General features: G+C 42.0%; 1 protein-coding gene across 1 annotated transcript in view; it reads right to left on the bottom strand.

Moving 5' to 3' along the window:
* Nucleotides 1-23,066, bottom strand: part of LOC311054166 (voltage-dependent calcium channel subunit alpha-2/delta-3-like) — a gene marked incomplete at both ends in the record, with an annotated part of 378,193 nt that overhangs the window by 299,673 nt on the left and 55,454 nt on the right. The window contains 1 exon segment of the mRNA XM_084070045.1: nt 1,430-1,546. Coding sequence (XP_083926171.1) covers nt 1,430-1,546 — 117 coding nt within the window.

The following is a 23,066-nucleotide window of genomic DNA, read 5'->3' as shown; positions in this document are numbered from 1 at the left end:
TGTCTTATTTTCAAGGACCCCCATACCTCTGAGAGTGTACAAATGGAACCAAACACTCCCAGAGTTACACACCCACCATAAGGGGCCATTTGGGAACCAAAATGGAGTGTTTCTAGTGAGCCAACAGGCACGATATCAGCACCCTGACCAGAATGGAACAGAGCCTTTATTAGCATCATTGGTAACACCTGTGAAGGAAGTAAGAAGAGGCCCAATTTCTTTCCAATATGGCTGCTGTGCATAGAGCCTATTCATCCCCCCAAATCACAAAGGCTAATTTGACCTTTGGGATACACAAATAAGTGGGTGTGTCCAAAAAACGTAGTTACTGCACTTTGGCTTTGTACTGTCACACTTCCTATATCGCCTCAATTTACAAGCCGGATGCTAGCTCCTTGATACAAACACACACATGCATGTGCATGCACACACACACACACAAACACATGAAGCCCTCAGCTCTGTCCTAAAGTGGCCTCTTAGATAATGGGTGGTTTGGTCTGAGGAGATCAATACAATGACACAGTGATACGATATGCACACGCACACGCACGCACGCACGCACACACACACACACACACACACACACACACACACACACACACACACACACACACACACACACACACACACACACACACACACACACACACACACACACACACACACACACACACACACACACACACACACACACACACACACACACACAGAGGGATATCTATGGTTTCACTTTGGCAATCCAACCCTGCAGTACTTCATCAGAGACCCAGTAGGGTCATTAATATGGTCAGACCAAAGCCACTTTAACAACTGATTTTAGTCAGCTTAGTGCAAAGTGCATTTCATCGCTGTCGTCGGGCAGAAACCTTGGATCTCCATGTTTTATCTTCCTGAGATTTTTGTGTTAGCCATTGGAACACAAGGTTCTTTTTTTTCCATTTCCTGAAAATGTACGTTTTCGGACGGTTTTCTGCCCGACCGCACGACCATTTGTATTTTCTTTTTCCACCTCTTTCTAATATAAAGGTTTGTTTTTTGTTCGCAATTTTCTTAATTTGTTTTATATCCAGATATTGGTGATAAAGATACTGCCAGTTTTTCTATTTGCAAAGCATCAAAACATTGTTGTTTCCAATTTGCGATGACATGACTATATGGTGTTTGTTTGTCAGTGTGGTTCTGTGTGGTGTTGACCAGCACACCGCTTCTCAACGTCAGGTCCGGGGACCACCAGGGGTCCGAACGGGACCCCTATAGGTCTGTAACTCAAGAAACTGTACAAATGGAACCTTAATGGACCCTTACTGGTTTAGATTGGGCACCCAGAAAAAATAGCATAAAATGGTGGTCTGTGGCCTAAATAATGCATATGAAACTGCGGATGGAATAAAAAAAGGTGTTATTTTCAGTGGAGCAGCATACATACCTTCATGGCCTCGGCCTTCTTGTGGAACATCTCCTCCATGTCCTCGGCCAGCCTCTTCACCAGGTGCAGGCCGTCAATCTCTTCCACTCGCACCGCCCGCTCAAACTCCTTGTATTTCTGAAAGAAGCAAAACACGCACACGTTCATGATGGACGGCTAACCTCTTTCCACTGGCAAAAGAAAGTGTGGGCATGTATTAAGCGAAATGTACATTTTTATAGCCTATCTTCAACCTTTGTAGGTAAGCTATTTGCATTATCCTATATTAAAATTGCTAGCTGGGCATCATAGAAACATAGCATCCGGATTTAACAAGCTAAATCAGGTCACAAATGTGTTACAAACGCAACATCCGGATTTGATTGCTGTGACTTTGTGACCTCGATTTTCAGGCCGCGAAGCGCCTGAAAAACAGGCGCTCTCATCCAAACATCCAGAGTTCTCTCTGTGACCAGATAAAAAGGCCAGATACGATACGATACAACTTTATTGTCAGCTCTCACTGAAATTTGCTTTGTGTCCATGACGTCACCGTTCAAGATACAGACAGGACATACACAATACATTATCACAGAAGCAGACAATAGACAATAGACAATAGAACATATCCTCTTGGTTTACCGATTTTGGTTTAAAAGCAGAACAGACTGGTGTACAAAAAAGTTCTTTAGCCTGTTTTTATTATATTTAGGGACTCTAAACCGCCTCATGGAGGGCAACAGTTGATATTCATCATTTAAAACATGTAAGGGGTCAGAGGAGATGCTCTTCGCCAGTCTAAGCATACTATTGATCTGGGCTTCTTTAAAGGAACGTAACACAACCTCAACTGGTCTACCAACAATTTTAGCGCAGATCTTAATTTGGCTATACAGTTTGTTCTTATATACTGTACCATTGATAGGCTGTTAAACCAGGCCGTGCTACAGTACAACATCACAGTTTGAACAACAGACGTATAGAAAAGATATAAACACACAGCGCAGAATGGACGCTCAGAGCCTCGTCATTCTGCTATAGCGTTTCCAGCATAGCGTAAATGTGCTCCCGTTGAAAACAATTCAAAATATACTCAGGAAAAAAAAAACTTTGCAAACACGCATTACCACGTCATTCCGTTATTCAACCTGTAGGTGGTGTTGTTTGACGAAGGAAGACGAAAACTTGGCAAATACACAACTCCATTTGAACGGTGGCAGCATGGTGATTCTTAATAATACATGAATTATTTTGTAATATTTCTTGTTCAACTATATTACATAACTTGATGTGTAGGCTCACAAAATATTCTGCCAAAACTCTGCATCCTTCCCAATTAATTTGTGTTCTGCTGATGTTGGCGAGGCAGTCCTAATCCTTTCAAACACAACCTCCACTGACCAGGATAATACAACATCCCCTTGTTCTGTGTCAGCACGATAACAAACACAGCGTTGGGCTGTTTACAATTAAAAAGCACTGAGAAATAAGCTGGAATGTCATCTGCGATTACAGAGTCTGAGGGAGGATGTCAGATGTGAGTTGAGTGATGTTTAAGTGAACGTGCTGTAAAAATGCATTATGTTCTGCCAGAGTAAACTAACACAGCGCTAATCCACACACACGCACGCGCGCACCAGCACGCATACACACACACACACAGTTTTGTATTACTATACTCTTGAGGACATAAACATTTTAGGACGATGATTTTATGAATGGCATATTAACACATTTTTTTGCAAGCCCAAAGCCGAAAAATAGGCGATCTACAAGCACACAACTGCGACGCGTTGTGTGCTTGCGATCGCCTATTTTTCGGAGCGCGACACAAGCTCGCGATTAAGCATAAAACAAACGTAACTCCTATCTCTAATCCCTAAACCGAATTTCTATGATCTAAATCCTAACCTGACACTTTTAATAATTATAATTAGTAATTGTAAACCTCTAAAAGTCTATTTTTTAAACCGTAAAACAACCATTTTCCTTTTGAAAATGGTCCTCACAATGTCAATTACTCATATTCTACATACTTGTGGGGACATTTGGTCCTCACACAAATAGTAATACAAACACACACACACACACACACACACACAAATGCACACAAAAAACACACACACACACACACACACACACACACACACACACACACACACACACACACACACACACACACACACACACACACACACACACACACACACACACACACACACACACACACACACACACACACACACACACACACACACACACACACACACACACACACACACAACCAGTTCCCTCCGCCCACCTGAAGTGTAATCAAGCGGCCCAAAAGAATAATCAGCCACACAGAGCGTACCAATCACACCCTGCACTGACCTCGCGATCAGCGCCAAACTAAATTACATTTCTCTGTCATGACAAAAAAATAACTAAACAGGCTGATTACCTCAACCCAGAGCTACTGAGGAACTATGACATCCTACTAGTGTTGATTTTGACAGCAAATTTTGATTTAGTTTTAGTCATATTGAATATGACTAAAAGTCTTTTGAATAAAATTCCATTTAGTTTTAGTCATATTTTAGTCATCTGAAATGTTTTAGTTTTAGTCTAGTTTTAGTCAAATAAATATCATAAGATTTTAGTCCACTAAATCTACAGTTGATTTAGTCATAATGGCTGATTTTACACTCAGTTGCATGCTGAAAATAGCCGATCTACAAGCTCACAACGTGTCGCCTTGCGACACGTTGTGAGCTTGTAGATCTGCTATTTTCAGAGTGTAACACCCGAGCACAACCAAACATAAAATGACTTGTATTTTAGTTCTACTGGATCTCTTCTCCACTAGTCCCTCACTAACATTTGGTCTAGTTTTTATTTGTTGACGAAATTGTGAATATGTTTAGTCTTAGTTTTAGTCATCGTGGCTTAGTTTTTATTTCGTTTTTATTTAGTTTTCAGCAGTGAAAAAAGGTAGTCGACGAACATTTTTCGTTGTAGTTTTAGTCGACGAAATCAACACTGGTAAAGTGCCTGACATCCTACTATAAAATCAAGAAACCTCTGTCTGTCTGTCTGGCAACGCATTCTCTCCTCAGCGGGTTGACCAATTGATCTGAACTTGCACACAGGCATTGTTTATTGGCATATTATGAAGAGAGTGACAAAGCAAATTTTTCACTTTTCCCAAATTTAAGCTCTTATTTAGCGTTCTTGTGAACAGTCCTCACAGACTATGGGATCGTGGTTGCAGTTCCCATAGGCAGGATGCACAGTGGGTGGAAATTACATGTACTGTATGGACAAGTTGTCAATTATTGTGTTAGTGAAGTTATCCCTAAACCTAGCTCTAATATAAATAAGTATATGAAAATATTTCTATAGCCTCGGAATGGTTAACAAATAAATAATTTGGTTTATTGAAAGCATAACGGTGTTCAGATCATTTTATTGTGTTCTGGCTTTTAACATTTGTTTTTGTATTTTTTTTGTCCAGAATTGTATTTGCTTTAATTGGGGCTGGGACTTTTAACTGATTAATTTCAATTAATTAATTACAGAAAAATAACACGATTAAAAAAATTAATCGCATTTTAATGTTTTTTTTACCACAGAAACATTCTCACTGGACGAGTTTCATGAGTACCGATCATTCCAGTGCACCATACCATTTGCTTGGCCCAGTGGATGGGAAATTTAGATTAAAAAAAACGGAAGCGTGGACCTGAATCTCTGAATATATTCCTAAAATTTCTGCACTTTATGGTAAAACTTGCACTGATCTGTTGGTCTGTTTAGTACCACCTTGATAAAAAAAAAACTATATTTTGTTGCTTAAACTTATCGATTGATGCACTCATTGATTCACTCATATATCAAAATCTGTTTGAACTGAAAATAAATCTCAGGTAAAATATTGATATGCGATTAAACATGCGATTAATTTTGATTAATTAATTACAAAGCCTCTAATTAATTAGATTATTTTTTTTAATCGAGTCCCAGCCCTAGCTTTAATATATTTTGATGAGAAATGTTTTTTATGGAATTTATTATATCGGGTAAAATCTACCCAACGTTAGTGAAGGTGTAACAATTTTCACCGTTAGTGTTCCAGGGTTAAATACAGAGGAAGGGGAAAACAGCAGAAGAAAGCAGTTGCGTCAGGTTTGACCTGCTGTCACTGATCTCCTGTCAGGCCTAATACACCACCTGCAACTGGTTTAAACCCCCCTGGCTCTGTCACTCTGATTGGATACAGAGCTGTCCTGTCTCGCAATGGGATTGGCTTTCACCCTGTGACTGAGATGCAGCCGGATGAGCCGTCCAACGTGATTAGCTACACGATCCACTGTTTGCTGCTGGAATTAGTGCTCAACCCCCGGGTTTAACCACATGAACCCCAGTGTCTCCGTTCCAGGGGCGAACATTCAATAAAAGTAGCAGATCTGCAAGCGTAGTAGTAGTGGTCGTAGTAGTAGTTTATTTTTGGGGCGGTGTAGGACAGACAGTGTGCAAAACATTAAGTCATGTTTTAGGTGAACTACTCGTTTGAATGGTTAATGGATGTCAGTGTACTTTTGTGCCAAGTGTGTGTGTGTGTGTGTGTGTGACTCATAATCACAGTACAGTCAGCTAGCTTAATATTCCTACGTGTATTTACCCCCCTTCCCCTTGTCTCCTTTATGTCCATGCAGCGCTGTTAACCGTTGTTGAAAAGGTGCTAATGCTTATACAGCCATTTGTCATCATCATTATGTACCCTGCTTCTCCACAAAACACACACCCCCCCAAGCCCCGCACCCACCCACCCCACCCCGCAAAACGTGGATGCATTTCATGGCCTCTCAACCCCATCATGTCATCCCACCACTTTCTCTCTCTCTCCTGCTCTCCACACATGTTATCCCCCCATCATCATCACAGCCACCCGCCACCTCCCACCGTCTCTCTGTTACCCCCCCCCCCCCCCCCCACATCCCCCCCTTCTCATCTCCCCTTTTGTATCCCTTTATCTGGCTCCTATCAAAGTGATGCTGCGTGGCATGATAACCCACACAATGCCCGCTCCACGTGTCCAGCTATCCCTCTCTCTCTTTCTCCCTCCTTCCCTATAGAGCAGGGGTCTTCAACAGGGGGTCCGGGACCCCTAGGGGGTCCTCAGAGTTACTCTAGGGGGTCCGCCAAATCTTTGTGTGATATGATTTTTTTATACCTTAACCACTTGAACCCTAGCATCCTTTTTCTGAGGAGAACTTTGGCCAAAAATAGCCGATCTACAAGCTCACTGCGAGGCGTTGTGAGCTTGTAGATCGGCTATTTTTGGCAAAGAGGCGTTTGGTGTAGAGGGAAAAAAGAGCAGACCAAGTAAACAAAAAAAGTTGAATCTGAAACACAATTTTATACAATATAGAGGGGGTCCCTGCTTCATCTCTCTCTCAACTTGGCCTGAAAACGTTGAAGACCCCTGCTATAGAGTACCTCTCTCTCCCTCGCTCTACTATGTCTCTGTGTGTGTCTCTCTCTCTCTCTCTCTCTCTCTCTCTCTCAGCATTGTCTTACCTCTGAGGAGGGTGACAAAAATGGAACGATGCCCAGATCCTCCATCACTGAGACAACACAAGCGTGCGCACGAACGCACATGTGCGCACACGCACGCACGCAGACGCACGCATGCACACACACACACACACACACACACACACACACACACACACACACACACACACACACACACACACACACACACACACACACACACACACACACACACACACACACACACACACACACACGTTTGTATTTCTATACTTGTGAGGACATCAACGCTTTAGGAAAGCCATTTTATGAATGTCATTTAAAAATATATATATTTTGCCATTTTTAACCGTAAGCCTAAAGCCGAAAAACAGCAGATCTACAAGCCCACAACGCGTCGCGCTGCGACGCGTTGTGAGCTTATAGATCAGCTGTTTTTCGGTGCATGACACTGGCGCACAACTAAGTAGAAATTATGTTTAACTCTAATTCCAATCCCTAAATCTAACCTCTAAATGTCTAACCCTGACCTGAATGTTTTACTAATAGTAAACGTATCTCTAAAAAACTTTTTTTTAACTATAAAACAACCATTTGTCTTGTGACGACCAGGAAAACGGTCCTCACAATGTATGTTTCTTCAAATTCTACTATACGTGGTCCTCGCAGACACACACACACACACACACACACACACACACACACACACACACGAAGCAATGAAAGCTTTGGAAAAAAAAATGCAAATGAGATCGCAAAATGATTAAGTTTAAGACCCTGAACATAAGGTAAATCCCCCTATATTTTGGGGGCTGATTGTTTTCGGGGGGGGGGGGGAAGCTGTCTGAGCTGTCTGGTCTGGTTGACAGCTCACTGTGTATGAATGGACTGTACTCAGAACTCAGTGACCTCGGTCCAAAAAAAAAAAGAATGTCGGAAGGAGTTTGTTCATTCCTCTCCTTGTCCCCTACGTCACCTTTCCCGTCAGCATGAGAAGAACATCCACAAAAAAACGCTCCCCAAAAAAACACAGTGCCTGATGCCAGGCCAAAATCCCTCTCTGTTTGATGATGTTCTACTGCTTTTATGATCATCACTTAAATCCTACCGTCTCCTCTTCCACCTTGTCTGCTGCCCCCAAAAACACACACACGCACGCACGCACGCACACACACACACACACACACAGACAGAGACACACAGGCACACAGGCACACACACGCGCACACACACACACACACACACACACACACACACACACACACACACACACACACACACACACACACACACACACACACACACACACACACACACACACACACACACACACACACACACACACACACACACACACACACACACGTCTCTCTCTCTCTGTTGCTGTTAACCAGTGGTGTCAAGTAACGAGTACAAGTAACAAGTACAGTTACTCAAGTGCTGTGCTTAAGTACAATTTTGAGGTATTTTTACTTTACTGGAGCATTTCCACTGTTCAGTACTTTTACTTCTACTCCTTCTAAATGATTACATGTCAGAGGACAATATTGTACTTTTACCCACTACAATTATTTGAAAACTTAAGTTACTAGTTACTTTGTAGATTTGGATTATTATTACAAAACATACATTAACCAGCTCTACATCTACAGTATTCCGGCTATTTGAAAATAGCCAATCTACAAGCTCACAACGCATCGCGATGCGATGCGTTGTGAGCTTGTAGATCTGCTATTTTCAAAAGATGTTTATACATTTAGAAAACTTGTGAAATGGGACATTCTGCATAATGAGTATACTTCTACTTTTGGTACTTTAAGTATATTTTGATCCCAATACTTTTGTACTTTTACTCAAGTACATTTAAAATTCCAGACTTTTACTTGTAACAGATTATTTCTACATTGCAGTATTGATACTTTAACTTAAGTAAAACATTTGAGTACTTTTTCCACCACCACTTAGACCAGGGTTCCCCAATAGCCGGCCCGCGAGAGGCAACTGTCATAAAAGAAAAATGAAAAAAAAGCAATTGAAAAAAAAATATATATATTTTTTTATTTTTCAAGATGTATTATTTTTATTATTTTTATTATCTGTATTAATGTTCAAGCAGACTGTAACAAACACATCTGGAAGTAAATTGTTGATTCTGGAATTTATTTTGATTTTCAGTATGTACAAGGCTGCTGTTAATCTGACTGTAACAACCAAATATTTTAAGGAAATGGTTGGTTCTCAACTCAATTTTGTTTCCAGAGTGCATTTTTTCCTTGTGTGACCCTCAACACAGGATTTAAGAATCCCAAGCCTAAAATAACACAGTGTCAAATTAGCTAGATTAGAGGGAAGTATTAAGTATTATGCTCCATGTGTGATGGCAGAGAAAAAGAAGAAAAAAACTGATCTACAATCTCAGAATCGTCCGAGTTTGTGGATCTGCAATTGAGCTTGCAGATCTGCTATTTTTGGGGGCGACAAAGTATATAAATGAGGCTTTAGCAGGGCTTGGCATAACATTAGAGAGGGGCATGCCATTTGATACGGCGGTAATCTCCCGTTAAATCCCCCGAGAGTCGAACACGGCCGCCTGCAGCCCAGCTTCTTATTTTCAGAGACACATCATTTCCCTCTCTGATGCTTCTTCATACTCTTGTTTCTTATTTATTTATTTAAGAGCCACACTCCCTCCCTCGCCTAGCTCAGCAGATCACGTTTGAACCGAGCACTGTGTGTGTGTGTGTGTGTGTGTGTGTGTGTGTGTGTGTGTGTGTGTGTGTGTGTGTGTGTGTGTGTGTGTGTGTGTGTGTGTGTGTGTGTGTGTGTGTGTGTGAAAGTTAGGATTTAATGCCCATTTCCTCATGCATAGGATAGGATTGAGACTAGTCTCTTGAGACAGAATGTTGACTCACACATTTTTCGAACGCTGCCTTCATACAGTCTGTACAGTAACATCGGAAGCGCTGAAACGGCTCAAGGCTTTTTAACCCATCAAGACCGGGAACGCATCTTTGTCATTTTTAGATTTCTTTGGCTATTAAAAAAAGAGCTTGTAGATCTGCTACTGTATATCTTTTTTTCTTTTCTTTTTTTTTTATTTGTACAAATCTTGAAGCGAATATTTGTAACTCAAATCTTTGCTGCTGGGGGATTCTACAAATGTCTTCTAAATCCTAACATGTTTCTGAAAAACGGTTTCTATATCAGTGGCTCTCAAACTTTTTCATGTCAAGGTCCCTCCAAAATTATATGTATTTGTCCGCCGACGCCCCATCTCAAAATATGTTTTTCCAGGGACCACCAGAAGAACAGATTTGAGTTAAAAATGTTTGGTTAAAATATATATATATATATATTCAAAGATTTGCACAAATTGTTAAGATTTTTCAAAAACAGCAGATTCACAAGCTTAAGTGCTATGAGCTTGTAGATCTGCTATTTTGAAATAGCCAAATACATAGCCTAAAATGACACAGATCATTTCCCGGATTGAATGGGTTAAAGCGGATGTCGATCGCCTCCCCCCTACTTCCGTCCTGTCTTTGCAGTGGCGTAGATCTGTCCTTCTGTAATAGGCTATAGGGTTGGAACCGGAGGAACCAGATGCAACATTGTGGAACCGGAATGGGTTCCATCACATTTTGGAACCGGTGGCGTGGTTCATCATGTATCACGCTTGCTTCATCAATACCCCATTATGAGGATTCAATGTCTGGGTCTGCTGGTCAGATATGCATTTGATCAGCATGGGTGTGGCTACGTGTTTTATAATGTCTATTCCAGGGGTCTTCAACGTTTTCAGGCCAGGGACCCCCTAGCTAAGAGAGAGATGAAGCAGGGACCCCCACTATATTGTATAAAATTGTGTTTCAGAATTTTTTTTAAAGTTCCCTTGATCTGCTCTTTTGTCCCCTCTACACTGCTCTTTCTGTCCCCTCTATACACCTATACCTCTTTGCCAAAAATAGCAGATCTACAAGCCCACAACGCCTCGCAGCGCGAGGCGTTGTGAGCTTGTAGATCTGCTATTTTCGGCTAATGTTCCCCTCAGAATAGGAATGCTATGGTTCAAGTGGTTAATGTTAAGAAAAAAATCGTATCACACAAAGATTTGGTGGACCCCTTGTTGTAACTCTGAGGACCCCCTAGGGGTCCCGGACCCCCTGTTGAAGGCCCCTGGTCTATTCAAACAAAGCAGTGCGCGCTGGCGTTCTTTGATACACCGCTGCACAGCCTACATTGAGTCTGAAACACCGTCGCATTAGAGTGACATCACTGAACAATCCTTGTGTCGTTTGTGCCTTTTTATCAACCAGCCTCAGGCGTAAATACTGTACAGCGCTGGTGTGTGACGTATAGACCACATGCTGTGAGGTGTACACAAAAGGCTGCGCTAATGGAGGAAGGATTGTGTGCTGGAGGCAATATGCATGCAGATGCGAGGGGACTTAAAATTAGATCACTAAATACTTTATTTAAAGGAGTAGTTCACCCAAAGAATGACCTATTTTCTATCAATTGCACACCCCATGAAGCCTTGAATCCATGGATTTATTTGTGTTTTGTCGCATTCCTAAGCTAATAATTTGATTCCTGTCTCCTACCGGCTAATGTATCCGGTAGGAGACACAAAGTAGATTCTTTGTGTCTCTTACCGGAAATACACCCGGGCATCAAATTATTGGCTTAGGAATGTGACAAAAAACAAAATAAATCCATGCTTCATGGGGTGTGCAATTGATAGAAAATAAATCATTTTTTGGGTGAACTCCTCCTTTAAAAAGAAAAATCCTCTCTGTCACACTCTCTCACGCAAGTGTGCCAGTGATTACCCCCCCCCCCCCGTGCCAGTGGTGGCATCAGTGCCTAAGGTTGCCTACCCCTGGTACGAGTGCTCCAATTTGCCACACATACCAACACCAATTCTGCCATTATTAATAATCCTTTTTTGGATTAATTTCTAGCCTCATTAGTGAGAAAATGGGACTTCACGTTTAGCAATGTTGGTCTGTTCAAAACACTGTCAGAAACAGGCTTTGTCTTTGTTGCTCATTGTGCTTACTGGTGTCATACTTTACAAAGTTCTACTTAATAACTTTTGTGTAATGGTGAGGAGGTACAACTGACCAAATAAGATGCTGGAATTAATTCCTATGTCACGACTTTCAATTAATTGTGCAGTTCCTGTCCCTGCTCCTAAGTCTTAGCTTGTTATGACCAGCGGAATTCTCTGCCTCGTTATCATCTCTCTCTCTCTGTGTGTCATGTGTGCTTTCTTCTGGTCCTTGTTAACCCCCTCCCCTCCCCTCCCTTGGCATGTGTTCGCCTCATCCGTCATCTCCTTTCTTCTCCTCTTTGTTCAGCCCTCCCAGCCTCTCCTCTCCTCATTATAAACAATGAGCATAAGACTAACGGAATCCATTGACATCCATTGAAAACATCATTGTATGGGACTTGTGCTTACTTAACCCTTTTCCATGAAACTGCAAAAAGCAATTATTCTATCGATTACTTTTTATAATAATCAATGAAATTGATTAGTGCGACTAACTGTCACACCCCTAATTGAATCCAAAAGGAGGATCCATCTCAGCAGGTGGTCCTGTGACAACGTGACGTACTATGCGTACGGCCACAGTGAGAGGCTGAGCAGGAGGACCACCTGACCACAGGCTCGTCTTGTCTTGTCTGCTGGGGTCGTGTTCATTCTGCCAGAGCAGAGAGGAACAGAGCCAATTAGCCAGGAGACAAGCCTTCCTCACATCACATCATCACCACACACACAGCCAGCTGAGCTGACACACTCCCTGACCCACCACCACCACCACCACCGCTCTAATGCTGGCTCCTAAGTAGGGCTGCAGCTATATCCACTGTTTCTGTAGCCATTGTTCTCTATTCTGTTCTCTCATTTTTATATATCTAATTATATAAACGGCAAGTCACTTCCGCGCGCGCTGACGCCATAGCCACAGCTCTGTAATCGAGTAAACACAACGCCGACACACCACATCTCGCCAACACACCACATCTCGCCAACACAGTAGCCACGCCAGACGCGACGATTTTACGGGTGGCGTAGGGCACCTATCATTGCTCACGACACAGTTTCCACGTCGCAACATAATTAATTCTACTCACCACATTTCGGACAAAACGGAAGGGGAAACAGCTTCGTACCGTTTACCGTGCGTACCACCGAGGCAAAACAACACGCCGCCGCCATTGGGATGCCAGGTTGGCATGCCAGGTTTTCTAAAAACAAGCGCCAGAAACAAGCAACCACCTTCATGAAAAAAAAAACACCACGAAGGGGTCCGTCATCTTCCACGGGGGTCCCCACGCGTCCCGCCACTCCACAGGGGGTCCGCGGCTGGGGTTGAGGGGGGCGTAGCCCCCCGAGACTCTAGTATATATATATTCTTCAGGCTCCAGAAGAAGGCATGTAGCTTTGTTATCCGGAAGGTCGGGCTTTTTTTAATTTTATTGTTCTCTGTGCAGCAGTGACTTCGTAAGCTAGACTTTACTCTAAGGCCCAATGATGCATCCTGCACTGTCTAGGACAGTGCAGGCTTGGTCCAGACTAAAGATACAGACTATACAACTGCATTCAGAGGTTCGGGTGGGCAGGACCCAAACAAAAAATGCAGCTGTTTGGTGCCACCGAAATGTAGTAACTACCCAAACTTAGTTTGGCTAGGTTGCGCATTGCGGTCGCAATATCCATCCAGGTATTAATGTAAGCATCTGTTCCACTTCCACTGCTGCTGCTGGCAGTAGTGTGTAGCCTACACACTGCTTTAGCGAGTCTCCACTCGTCACCAACACTTTCAGAGTGCATTCCTACAGTACTGCCGGATCTCCTACTTATGCTACTTTTGTGTGACGCTGTAGTATCATCAAGTGGGGTATTCATTTAAAAAAAAAACTCAAAAAAGTTAGAATATGAAAATAAGAGGTTTCTGCCCGACAGCAACGAAATTGGAACAGCATCAGGATTGGTTTTCAAAGCAGTAGGCGTATTATAGCAGGTCTGTTAGCGTTGGTTCTCTCTGCTGTAGGCTATCAGTTCTCTAACAGTCTGGCTACAGTACAGTACATGAGACCTACTATAGCTCACTGACTCCCAGCCGCTCACCTCTCCAACATCCAGGTCCCTTATACCGCCCACACGACCAATTAAAAAAAAGTCTCTACTCTGAAAATTAATGTTCATTATTCTGTGTTGCTTATATAATTCAGAAAATGTCTCACTGAATGCCAGATGACAGATTTCAGATTTTAAACTGGACTGTAGAATATTATCATTAGTCTAGTGGAAGCAAACGAAAAACAACAACCACCTGTGACTAATAGAAGTAGAATTGCATATCTTTAAAATAAGCCAGGGGTACCATTGTTCCAAGTTCAAAGGCACTTTGATTTCATTTTTGTTTACAATATATTGAGCTTGTATCAGCTATTTTGCCGGGGTGGCATTATTTAATTTAATTAATAGCAAAATAGCCGGCATGTGAATAATGGTCTATTGTCAGGGAGGTGGCTCTGTATACAGTTGATACAGTCTGTTTCTGGCGAAAATGTTTTAATTTCTCACCGTTAGTTGATGCTTCATACCCATATGAGTCAAGCCGCCGGGCTCATTTGTGGGCGATCGCCGGGCGATATTAAACACGTCTATGGGAATTCAGAATGGGAGGAAAAAAAACATGAAAAAGGTAGTGCACGTACATGGTGCTTAGACAAACAAAGTATAATGAAAAAGAATAAAGCCTTCACACTGGTAGTTGCAAAAAAGCTCCAGAATGTATTGCTCGTCAACGTTTCGGCCTGTTCAGGCCTTCATCAGGACATAATATGAAAAAAAAACATGACCTAGGTATAGGATGCCTAAATTATGTCAGACTTCAGTGCTCTATAATGACAATAAACAAACAATAAATGTGTTTTAAGTGCTCTTGTCTGGATGGGTGTGAATGTGTCCAACAGCCAGGGTTTGATTGAGTGCAGTGATTAATGAGGGAGATAAACTTCCATTCACACAGACACTGAGCCCCAAACTCCCCAAACTCCCCAAACTCGCCAGCTCATTTTACGCGTCAACAGAGCCCACCTCACCGTGTCCCACCCTCTCGCTCGCTCACAGCTGTTGATGTTTCTCTCTCTCTCTCTCTTGCTCTCTCTCTGTTTTTATGCCTCCACTCCGCCAGCGACAGCCGTTGCCGTAAGCACTGTGTTGAGTGTTGCCAGATTTTGTGAGAGAAACAAGCAACCAGTTCTAGGAAAACCAGCCCAAAAGAAGCATCTATGGGCCACATGAGCACTTTAACATATACATCAGTTATTTGAAAATAGCCGATCTACAAGCTCACAACGCGTCACGATGCGACACGTTGTGAGCTTGTAGATCGGCTATTTTCATTTCAAATAAAATCTTGCAGGGAAATTATAATAAGCAGATCTGGCAACCCTGATCTTAGCCTTTTCAATAACACACCATTTAGTTTTAGTCTTATTTTAGTCAGCTAAAAGTGTTTAGTCTTAGTGGACTAAATATCAAAGTATTCAACAAAACCACACGGATGTATGTACTGTGTTTCTCTCCATCTCGTTGTCTCTCTCTGTCTCTCTCTGTCTCTCTCTGTCTCTCTCTCTCTCTCTCTCTCTCTCTCTCTCTCTAAAACCATCTCTCACATGCACACAACACATGCAACACATGCACATCTGCTTTTCTGATCGGATATATGGGCTGTCAAGTGCCACTCAGTAGGGGTTTCCGCATAACCTCCGGGTACGATGATGTCACGTCAGGAAAAAGGAAAAAGAGATGTGTTGTTCAGAGTAAACATCCCCCTGGGTAAATAAAGGTTTTTAAAAAATGAATAAAAATGACATGAGGAAATCTGCAGCCAAAGGTTTGATGGAATGCATGTTTACACACGAGTGCTGTGACTTGTTTTCCGTTGCCTCTTATGATGTGAGCGGTCAGGTTATTTGTAACCTGCATTTGGCCAAATTGTCAAATTATTTAAGAAAGAGGCAAACATTTTGGGAAATAGCCACTTATCCAGCAGTGTGGAAACCCCACATCATCACCAGGTGCTGATGTGTCTCTCCATGGACTTTGCAAAGCAACAATGCGGCGAGTACATCCATTGAAGAGCACTGGACTTGCTTCACCGGCCACACTGAACTGCCTTGTAATTCTTCATCATTTGGGGACAAAGAGAGCGGATCGGACAGTGCACTTCATTAATCCATTAGGAGCGGGAACGCAGCTGTGTCATTTTTTTTTTGTATTTCTTTGGACTGTTCAAAAATAGCAGATATACAAGCTCATAGCGCGGTGCCGCGCTATGAGATTAGATCAGCTATATTTGAAAAAAACGTATGTTGCTATATCAATGGTTCTCAAACGTTTTCATGTCAAGGACCTCCCAAAATGATATTTATTTGGCCGCGGACCCGTTCCCCATCTCAAAATGTTTTGTTCAACCCCCAGAAGCAAAGATTTGAGTTAAAAATGTTCTCTTTAAAAATATATATTCTTCAAAGATTTGCACATTTTCACGATTTTTCAGATATAGCAGATCTACAAGCTCATAGCACGGCACCGAGTGCCGCACTATGAGCTTGTAGATCTGCTATTTTTGAATAGCCCAAAGTAGAAAGAATATGGTTATAGCTCAAATCTAAAATGACACAGATACGTTCCCGGATTGAACGAGTTAATCCTTTACCAATCTGGCCCTTATTCGTGCTCAGACACTACATTCTTCAGAAACAGAAGATCAACAGCCTATTAGTCTACCTCCAGCCCCTGAATACAGGCTGGTATACTGTATCATTCAATGGCATTATTTGAAAACTAATGCGGTGCCTGTTGTCAGAGTCCTTAGAGCAGTACCTATTGTCAGAGAACTTTAAGAGAAGCCAGCCTATTATTATCATGTCATCTACTGCAGTGGTTCTTAACGTTTTCAGGTCACGACCCCCCAAAATAATCATATTTGAACCCCCCCCCACTCTGATAAGCACTTGGAATTATAGGGAGTTGAGGCATTACATTTTAGTTTGACTTGGTTCCACAGATCCGAGTCAAACGACTTTTTTTTCAGTATGTCAATGTATTTCAAGCCGGTTCGTGAATCAGCTATTTATATTATTTGACAATTTGGCCAATGTTTGTTTATAGTAAAGAGTGTTGATTACTTTTGATGCAGTAATGGTCTTTGTATTACTTTTCTTTCTTTCTTTTATTTTAAGGTATTAAAAAGCTCTTAAAAGTCCTTAAATTGTCACTTCACTGTCATCTGGGGACCCCCGAGACCCCCTCCCCGCTTCCGGGTCTCGACCCAGCACTGATCTACTGTATGACAGTAAAAACCAGAGACACAGACAGACAGACAGATACACAGAGAGATTATTGTAGAAGTCGTTGCATTCAGGCCCATATAGACCAAAGTTACAGAGGAAGGGCCATGTTTATGACATCATAAAACAAAGCGGTACAGTGAGAACCCAGGCTTATGGTGCTTATCATTACAGTGAGTAAAATCAGAGAGCAGTTCACAGCAGCCTTTGTGAACTTATACCAGCTCACTGTGGTCTGTGTGGCGTCGTCTATACTTCAACAGGGGGTCCGGGACCCCTAGGGGGTCCTCAGAGTTACTACAGGGGGTCCGCCAAATCTTTGTGTGATAGGATTTGTTTTTTACCTTAACCACTTGAACCCTAGCATCCTATTTCTGAGGAGAACTTTAGCCAAAAAATAGCACCAAACACCTCTTTTGGCAAAGAGGTGTTTGGTGTAGAGGGAAAAAAGAGCAGACCAAGTCAACAAAAATCTGAAACACAATTCTTATACAATATAGAGGGGGTCCCTGCTTCATCTCTCTCTCAGCTAGGGGGTCCTTGGCCTGAAAACGTTGAAGACCCATGGTCTATAGTGCAGAACACGCTATTAGTCAGTGGTGGAAGAAGTACTCAGATATTTTACTAAAGTAAAAGTAGCAATACCACAATATAAAAATATTATGTTACAAGTAAAAGGCATGTGTTCAAAATGTTACTTGAGTAAAAGTACAAAAGGTATTTGCATCAAAATAAAGTACCAAAAGTACTAAACTTTTCAAAAATAGCAGATCTGCAAGCTCACAACCCGTCGCGATGTGACGCGTTGTGAGCTTGTAGATCTGCTATTTTCAAATAGTCTCTGTATAAAATAGGGCTGAAGTGGTTAATGTATGTTTTATAATATAATAATTGATAATTGCAAAGTAACTAGTAACTAAAGTTTTCAAATAATTGTAGTGGAGTAAAAGTATAATATTTGCCTCTGAGATGTATAGTGGAGTAGAAGTAAAAGTACAGAAAATACAAAAGAAAATTATGAATTGAAAAAAAAACTCAAATGTGACGCAGAGCTTGCGTCCACACACCCGTAGACATATACAGACTGAACGCAAAGATTGAGGACAGGACGGTTGGAACGCAGAGACAGAAAGAGATTTTGTAAAGAGGATACATATGGGAACATATATCCTGCCGGGGAGTGTGTGACGACATCTGTATTTATAGATCCCCGCGATGCAATGAAAACGACAACAAAAGCAATGCCAACGATGATGTATCCGTGAGAGTTTAGCCCAGCCCTCAGCACTGGGCTCTACGCCCAACGCAACCAAGGGACCTTGAAACTCTTTGGGAATGATCAGCAGGCTGCCCCGCCCCAAGACATTGTTACGTTTTGATACATATATAATGATTATATAATAAATACAAAAATAGTGAGAAGAAGATGACAGGGCTCTAATATGGAGATCGAGCCCATTAATATTAATAAAGAGATGACGGTGCGGGCAGAGTACATGCACCCCTATTTGCACTTGTTTAATTTATTTATGTATTTCATTAGAATTCAAATCTATATCTACAGTATACACTGTACATCCAAAGCTCTAAGGTCAAAATAATCTCAACTAATGAGCCAGTAAGCAAAAGAACTGGAAACAGACACACTAAATACAGTGGTGTAAAGTCACTTTTAGAACAAAATTGAGTACTTTTACCACCACTGGACACTAAATGTTACAACCTAGCCTGCTGCTGCTGGTGCGGTTGGGCTCGGTGCCGTTGTCTCTGTACAAACACTCATTCCCCGTGCTCATTAAAGGCAAGCCTGAAGTCTGCACAACACAAAAGGACAGCAGACAGTGTAGTCACTAACTGTGTGCCTGAAGGAGCAGCCTTCCAGGAACCTGAAGTCTGTCAGTGCTGCCGGTACTGTAATATCCTGTCTCATTCAACTGCAATTAGAAGCCTCTTTGGTTTGGTTGCTGTTGATTCACGAAAAAAAAAGCCCAATGCGTGTGTGTGTGTGTGTGTGTGTGTGTGTGTGTGTGTGTGTGTGTGTGTGTGTGTGTGCGCGTGCGCGTGCGCGTGTGCGTGTGTGTTTGTATTACTATACTTGCGAGGACCAAGTATAGTAGAATTTTAAGAAATCTACATTGTGAGGACCATTTTCCTGGTCGTCACAAGACAAATGGTTGTTTTATAGTTAAAAAACATTTTTAGAGATACGTTTACAGTTAGAAAAACATTCAGGTTAGGATTAGACATTTAGAGGTTAGGTTTAGGGATTAGAGTTATACATGATTTTATACTTAGTTGCGCGCCAGTGTCGTGCACCGAAAACAAGCCCACAACGCGTCGCAGCGCGACGCGTTGTGGGCTTGTAGATCTGCTGTTTTTCGGCTTTAGGCTTACGGTTAAAAATGGCAAAATATATATTTTTTTAAATGACATTCATAACATGGCTGTCCTAAAGCGTTGATGTCCTCACAAGTATAGTAATACAAACCTGTCTGTCTGTCTGTCTGTCTGTCTGTCTGTCTGTCTGTCTGTCTGTCTGTCTGTCTGTCTGTCTGTGTGTGTGTGTGTGTGTGTGTGTGTGTGTGTGTGTGTGTGTGTGTGTGTGTGTGTGTGTGTGTGCGTGCGTGCGTGTGTTGCTTTCTTGCTTGCTTGCTTGCTTGCTGCCTGCCTGCTTGTTTGAAGACAAGTGGATGAAATTGACATGGGTTTATGGATAAACAACAGAGGAGCATCTCAAAGAAGCCTGCATGCGCTCAATGTGCATGCGAGTGAGTGTGTGTATGTATCTGTGTGTGTGTGCGTACGTGCGCGTGTTTGTGTGTCACAGCCTTCCAGAAGCCAGGGGTATATATATATATGGCGTTTACAGTTCAACTGATCAAAGCAGCACTCAAAGAAGCACTCTGGCAGAACAGAACTAAGAGTCACCACCAGGAAAATGGAAGAGCAAAGACACAGAGAGCAAAGACACAGAACGGGGGGGGAAATGGATCATGCCATCATGCGGGCTGGGGGGACTGTACTGACGTAGAGGATAGATGACAGGAGCGGCAGACAGGGAGTGGGACCAGAAAAATGCTAATGTGGGGAAAGGACAGTGTGGTGAAAGATGTTAACCCTTTAAGACCTGAGGCCAGTTTTCTGAAAAACGTATGTTGCTATATCAGTGGTGCTCAAAACCTTTTCATGTCAAGGACCCCCAAAATGATGAACTTTTGCAGCTCCACAGTCCATTTATGCTACTGTATTTAAAGACTGTATTGTGTGTGTGTGTGTGTGTGTGTGTGTGTGTGTGTGTGTGTGTGTGTGTGTGTGTGTGTGTGTGTGTGTGTGTGTGTGTGTGTGTGTGTGTGTGTGTGTGTGTGTGTGTGTGTGTGTGTGTGCGCGCGCGCGCGCGCGTGCGTGCGTGTGTGTGTGTTTTAACTTCAGATGTTATGACACAGTTTATAGGATAAGCTACAGTATATAGAACGGAGTGTGACGCACGCAGTCTCATAAGACTTCACTTAATGGACCCGATAATCCCTTCAGATCAAGACATATAAAACAGGCAGCAAACAAAGGACAAACTGCCAGGAGGGCAGGAGAGTGTTCTTCCATCTGGATCGCCCACATAATCCAGTCCGGTGATTTTCTCAACCTCTTTTTAATGTCAAGGACCCCCAGTTTGACATGCATTAGGCCACGGACCCCCATTTGGTAAAAAAAAATAATATAAATATATACCTAGGACACCAATCTAAACGGTCAAATCCTCAGTGCTAACCCATTTAGACCGGGAACGCATCTGTGTGTCATTTTAAGATTTCTTTGGCTATTCAAAAATAGCAGATATACAAGCTCATAGCGCGGCACTCGGTGCCGCGCTATGAGCTTGTAGATCTGCTATTTTTGGAAAATCGTGAAAATGAGTGCAAATCTAGGAATATGTACGTACAGTAATACATTTTTAACTCAAATCTTTGCTTCTTGGGGTCCCTGGAACTAAATATCCACGGACATACAGTATACATATCATTTTGGGGGGTCCTTGACAAGAAAAGTTTGAGAACCACTGATATTATAGCAACATAAGATTTAGACATGTAGAATCCTCAGAAGCAATGATTTGAGTTACAAATGTTCGCACAAAAAATAACAGATCAATAGAACTAACGCAATACTTTAAAGGACGACTTCACCACTTTTCAACATATCTTCATATAATAGGTCCGCACTAATGCTCATAATAAATTGATACCATTTTTTTCCTACTTGGTCTGTGTCTCATAGGAGGGCTGTGGACAGTCCAGAAACCCGTCTACCAGTGACATCATCGTTAGGCAGGATTTTTTTCCCCAAAAAGATTACAATTTTTTTATTCAGATTTTTATTAAGCGAGAACAATGGGATCTATTATTGCATTGCAACTTTCCAGGAATACAAAGCCTGCAGTTTCTATTAGCTTGGATTCCCCATCGATGATGTCACTGGTAGACGGGTTTCTGAACTGTCTACAGCCCTCCTCTGAGACACAGACTGATTAGAAAAAAATTGTACCATTTTATCATGAGCATTAGTGAGGACCTATTATATGAAGATATGTTGAAAAGCGGTGAAGTCGTCCTTTAAGTACATATTAGTATTCTTTTAATATCAATGTAAAGGCCCCTTGGGGGTCCCCGGACCATGAATTGAGAACCAATGATCTAGACTGAAGCGTTTTTTTTTGTTATTTTTTTGCTTTTAGTTAGGGACAGGAATTTGAGACACATATTCTTTCATCTCCCATCCTTTTCACACTTACAAGTCTATGTGGTCGTTAAATTAATATTAATCTCACGTGTAATATTTAACAGTAATAGTGACATTAAGCATATTATGTTTATAGCTACTAAACCACGGTGATTAACATAATGTGGCAGTATGATTACTGTAGTGTTATTGTTGTTTCTCCCTTGACATCATTATGTCTGCCAAGCCAAAGGCCAGGGAAGGAGATTATATGTTTTCTGCGTGTCCGTCTGTCCAGAACTAATCTCGGAAACGGCTGGACCGCTCTGCAGCAAACTCTTGTTTGCAGGCTGCCAGTAGACCAAGGCATTACGTTTTTTTCCTAAACCTTGAAGCGTAAGTCGTAAAATCACAAATATATATTCTTCCCCTGGAGCCCATGGATGATGAAGGAACTCCTCATAGGCAACGGCCATGTCTGCCTTAGTAGATTTTCCGCCTTTTAGCATCTTCTTCAAAACACACTTTTTGCAACTACAGATGTTGTCCAAAACTCTCTGACACAAATAGCTCCACATTTTCTCTGGGGTCATGTGATGAACACATATCATACCTATTTTTGATTTCCCATAATCTATTGCAGGGGTCTTCAACGTTTTCAGGCCAAGGACCCCATAGCTGAGAGAGAGATGAAGCAGGGACCCCCTCTATATTGTATAAAATTGTGCTGTAGATGTTTGTTTGTTTTTTCTACTTGGTCTGTTTGTTTGTTTGTTCTTTCTACTTGGCCTCGCAGCGCGAGGCGTTGTGAGCTTGTAGATCTGCTATTTTTGGCTAAAAGTCCAAAAATAGCAGATACTCCTCCGAAATGGGATGCTAGTGGTTAATGTAAAAAACATCCTATCACACAAAGATTTGGCGTCCCCCCATAGCAACTCTGAGGACCCCCTAGGGGTCCCGGACCCCCTGTTGAAGACCCCTGATCTATTGGCAATAATTAGCATCCAAAATGTCCCTCAAAAATCTGAAAAAT

Source organism: Gymnoscopelus microlampas (assembly GCF_963454915.1).
Source record: "Gymnoscopelus microlampas genome assembly, chromosome: 10".
In the NCBI taxonomy this organism is placed as follows: Eukaryota; Metazoa; Chordata; class Actinopteri; order Myctophiformes; family Myctophidae; genus Gymnoscopelus; species Gymnoscopelus microlampas.
Note: the sequence above shows the minus strand (reverse complement) of the source record. Positions and strands in the feature narration are given on the sequence as shown.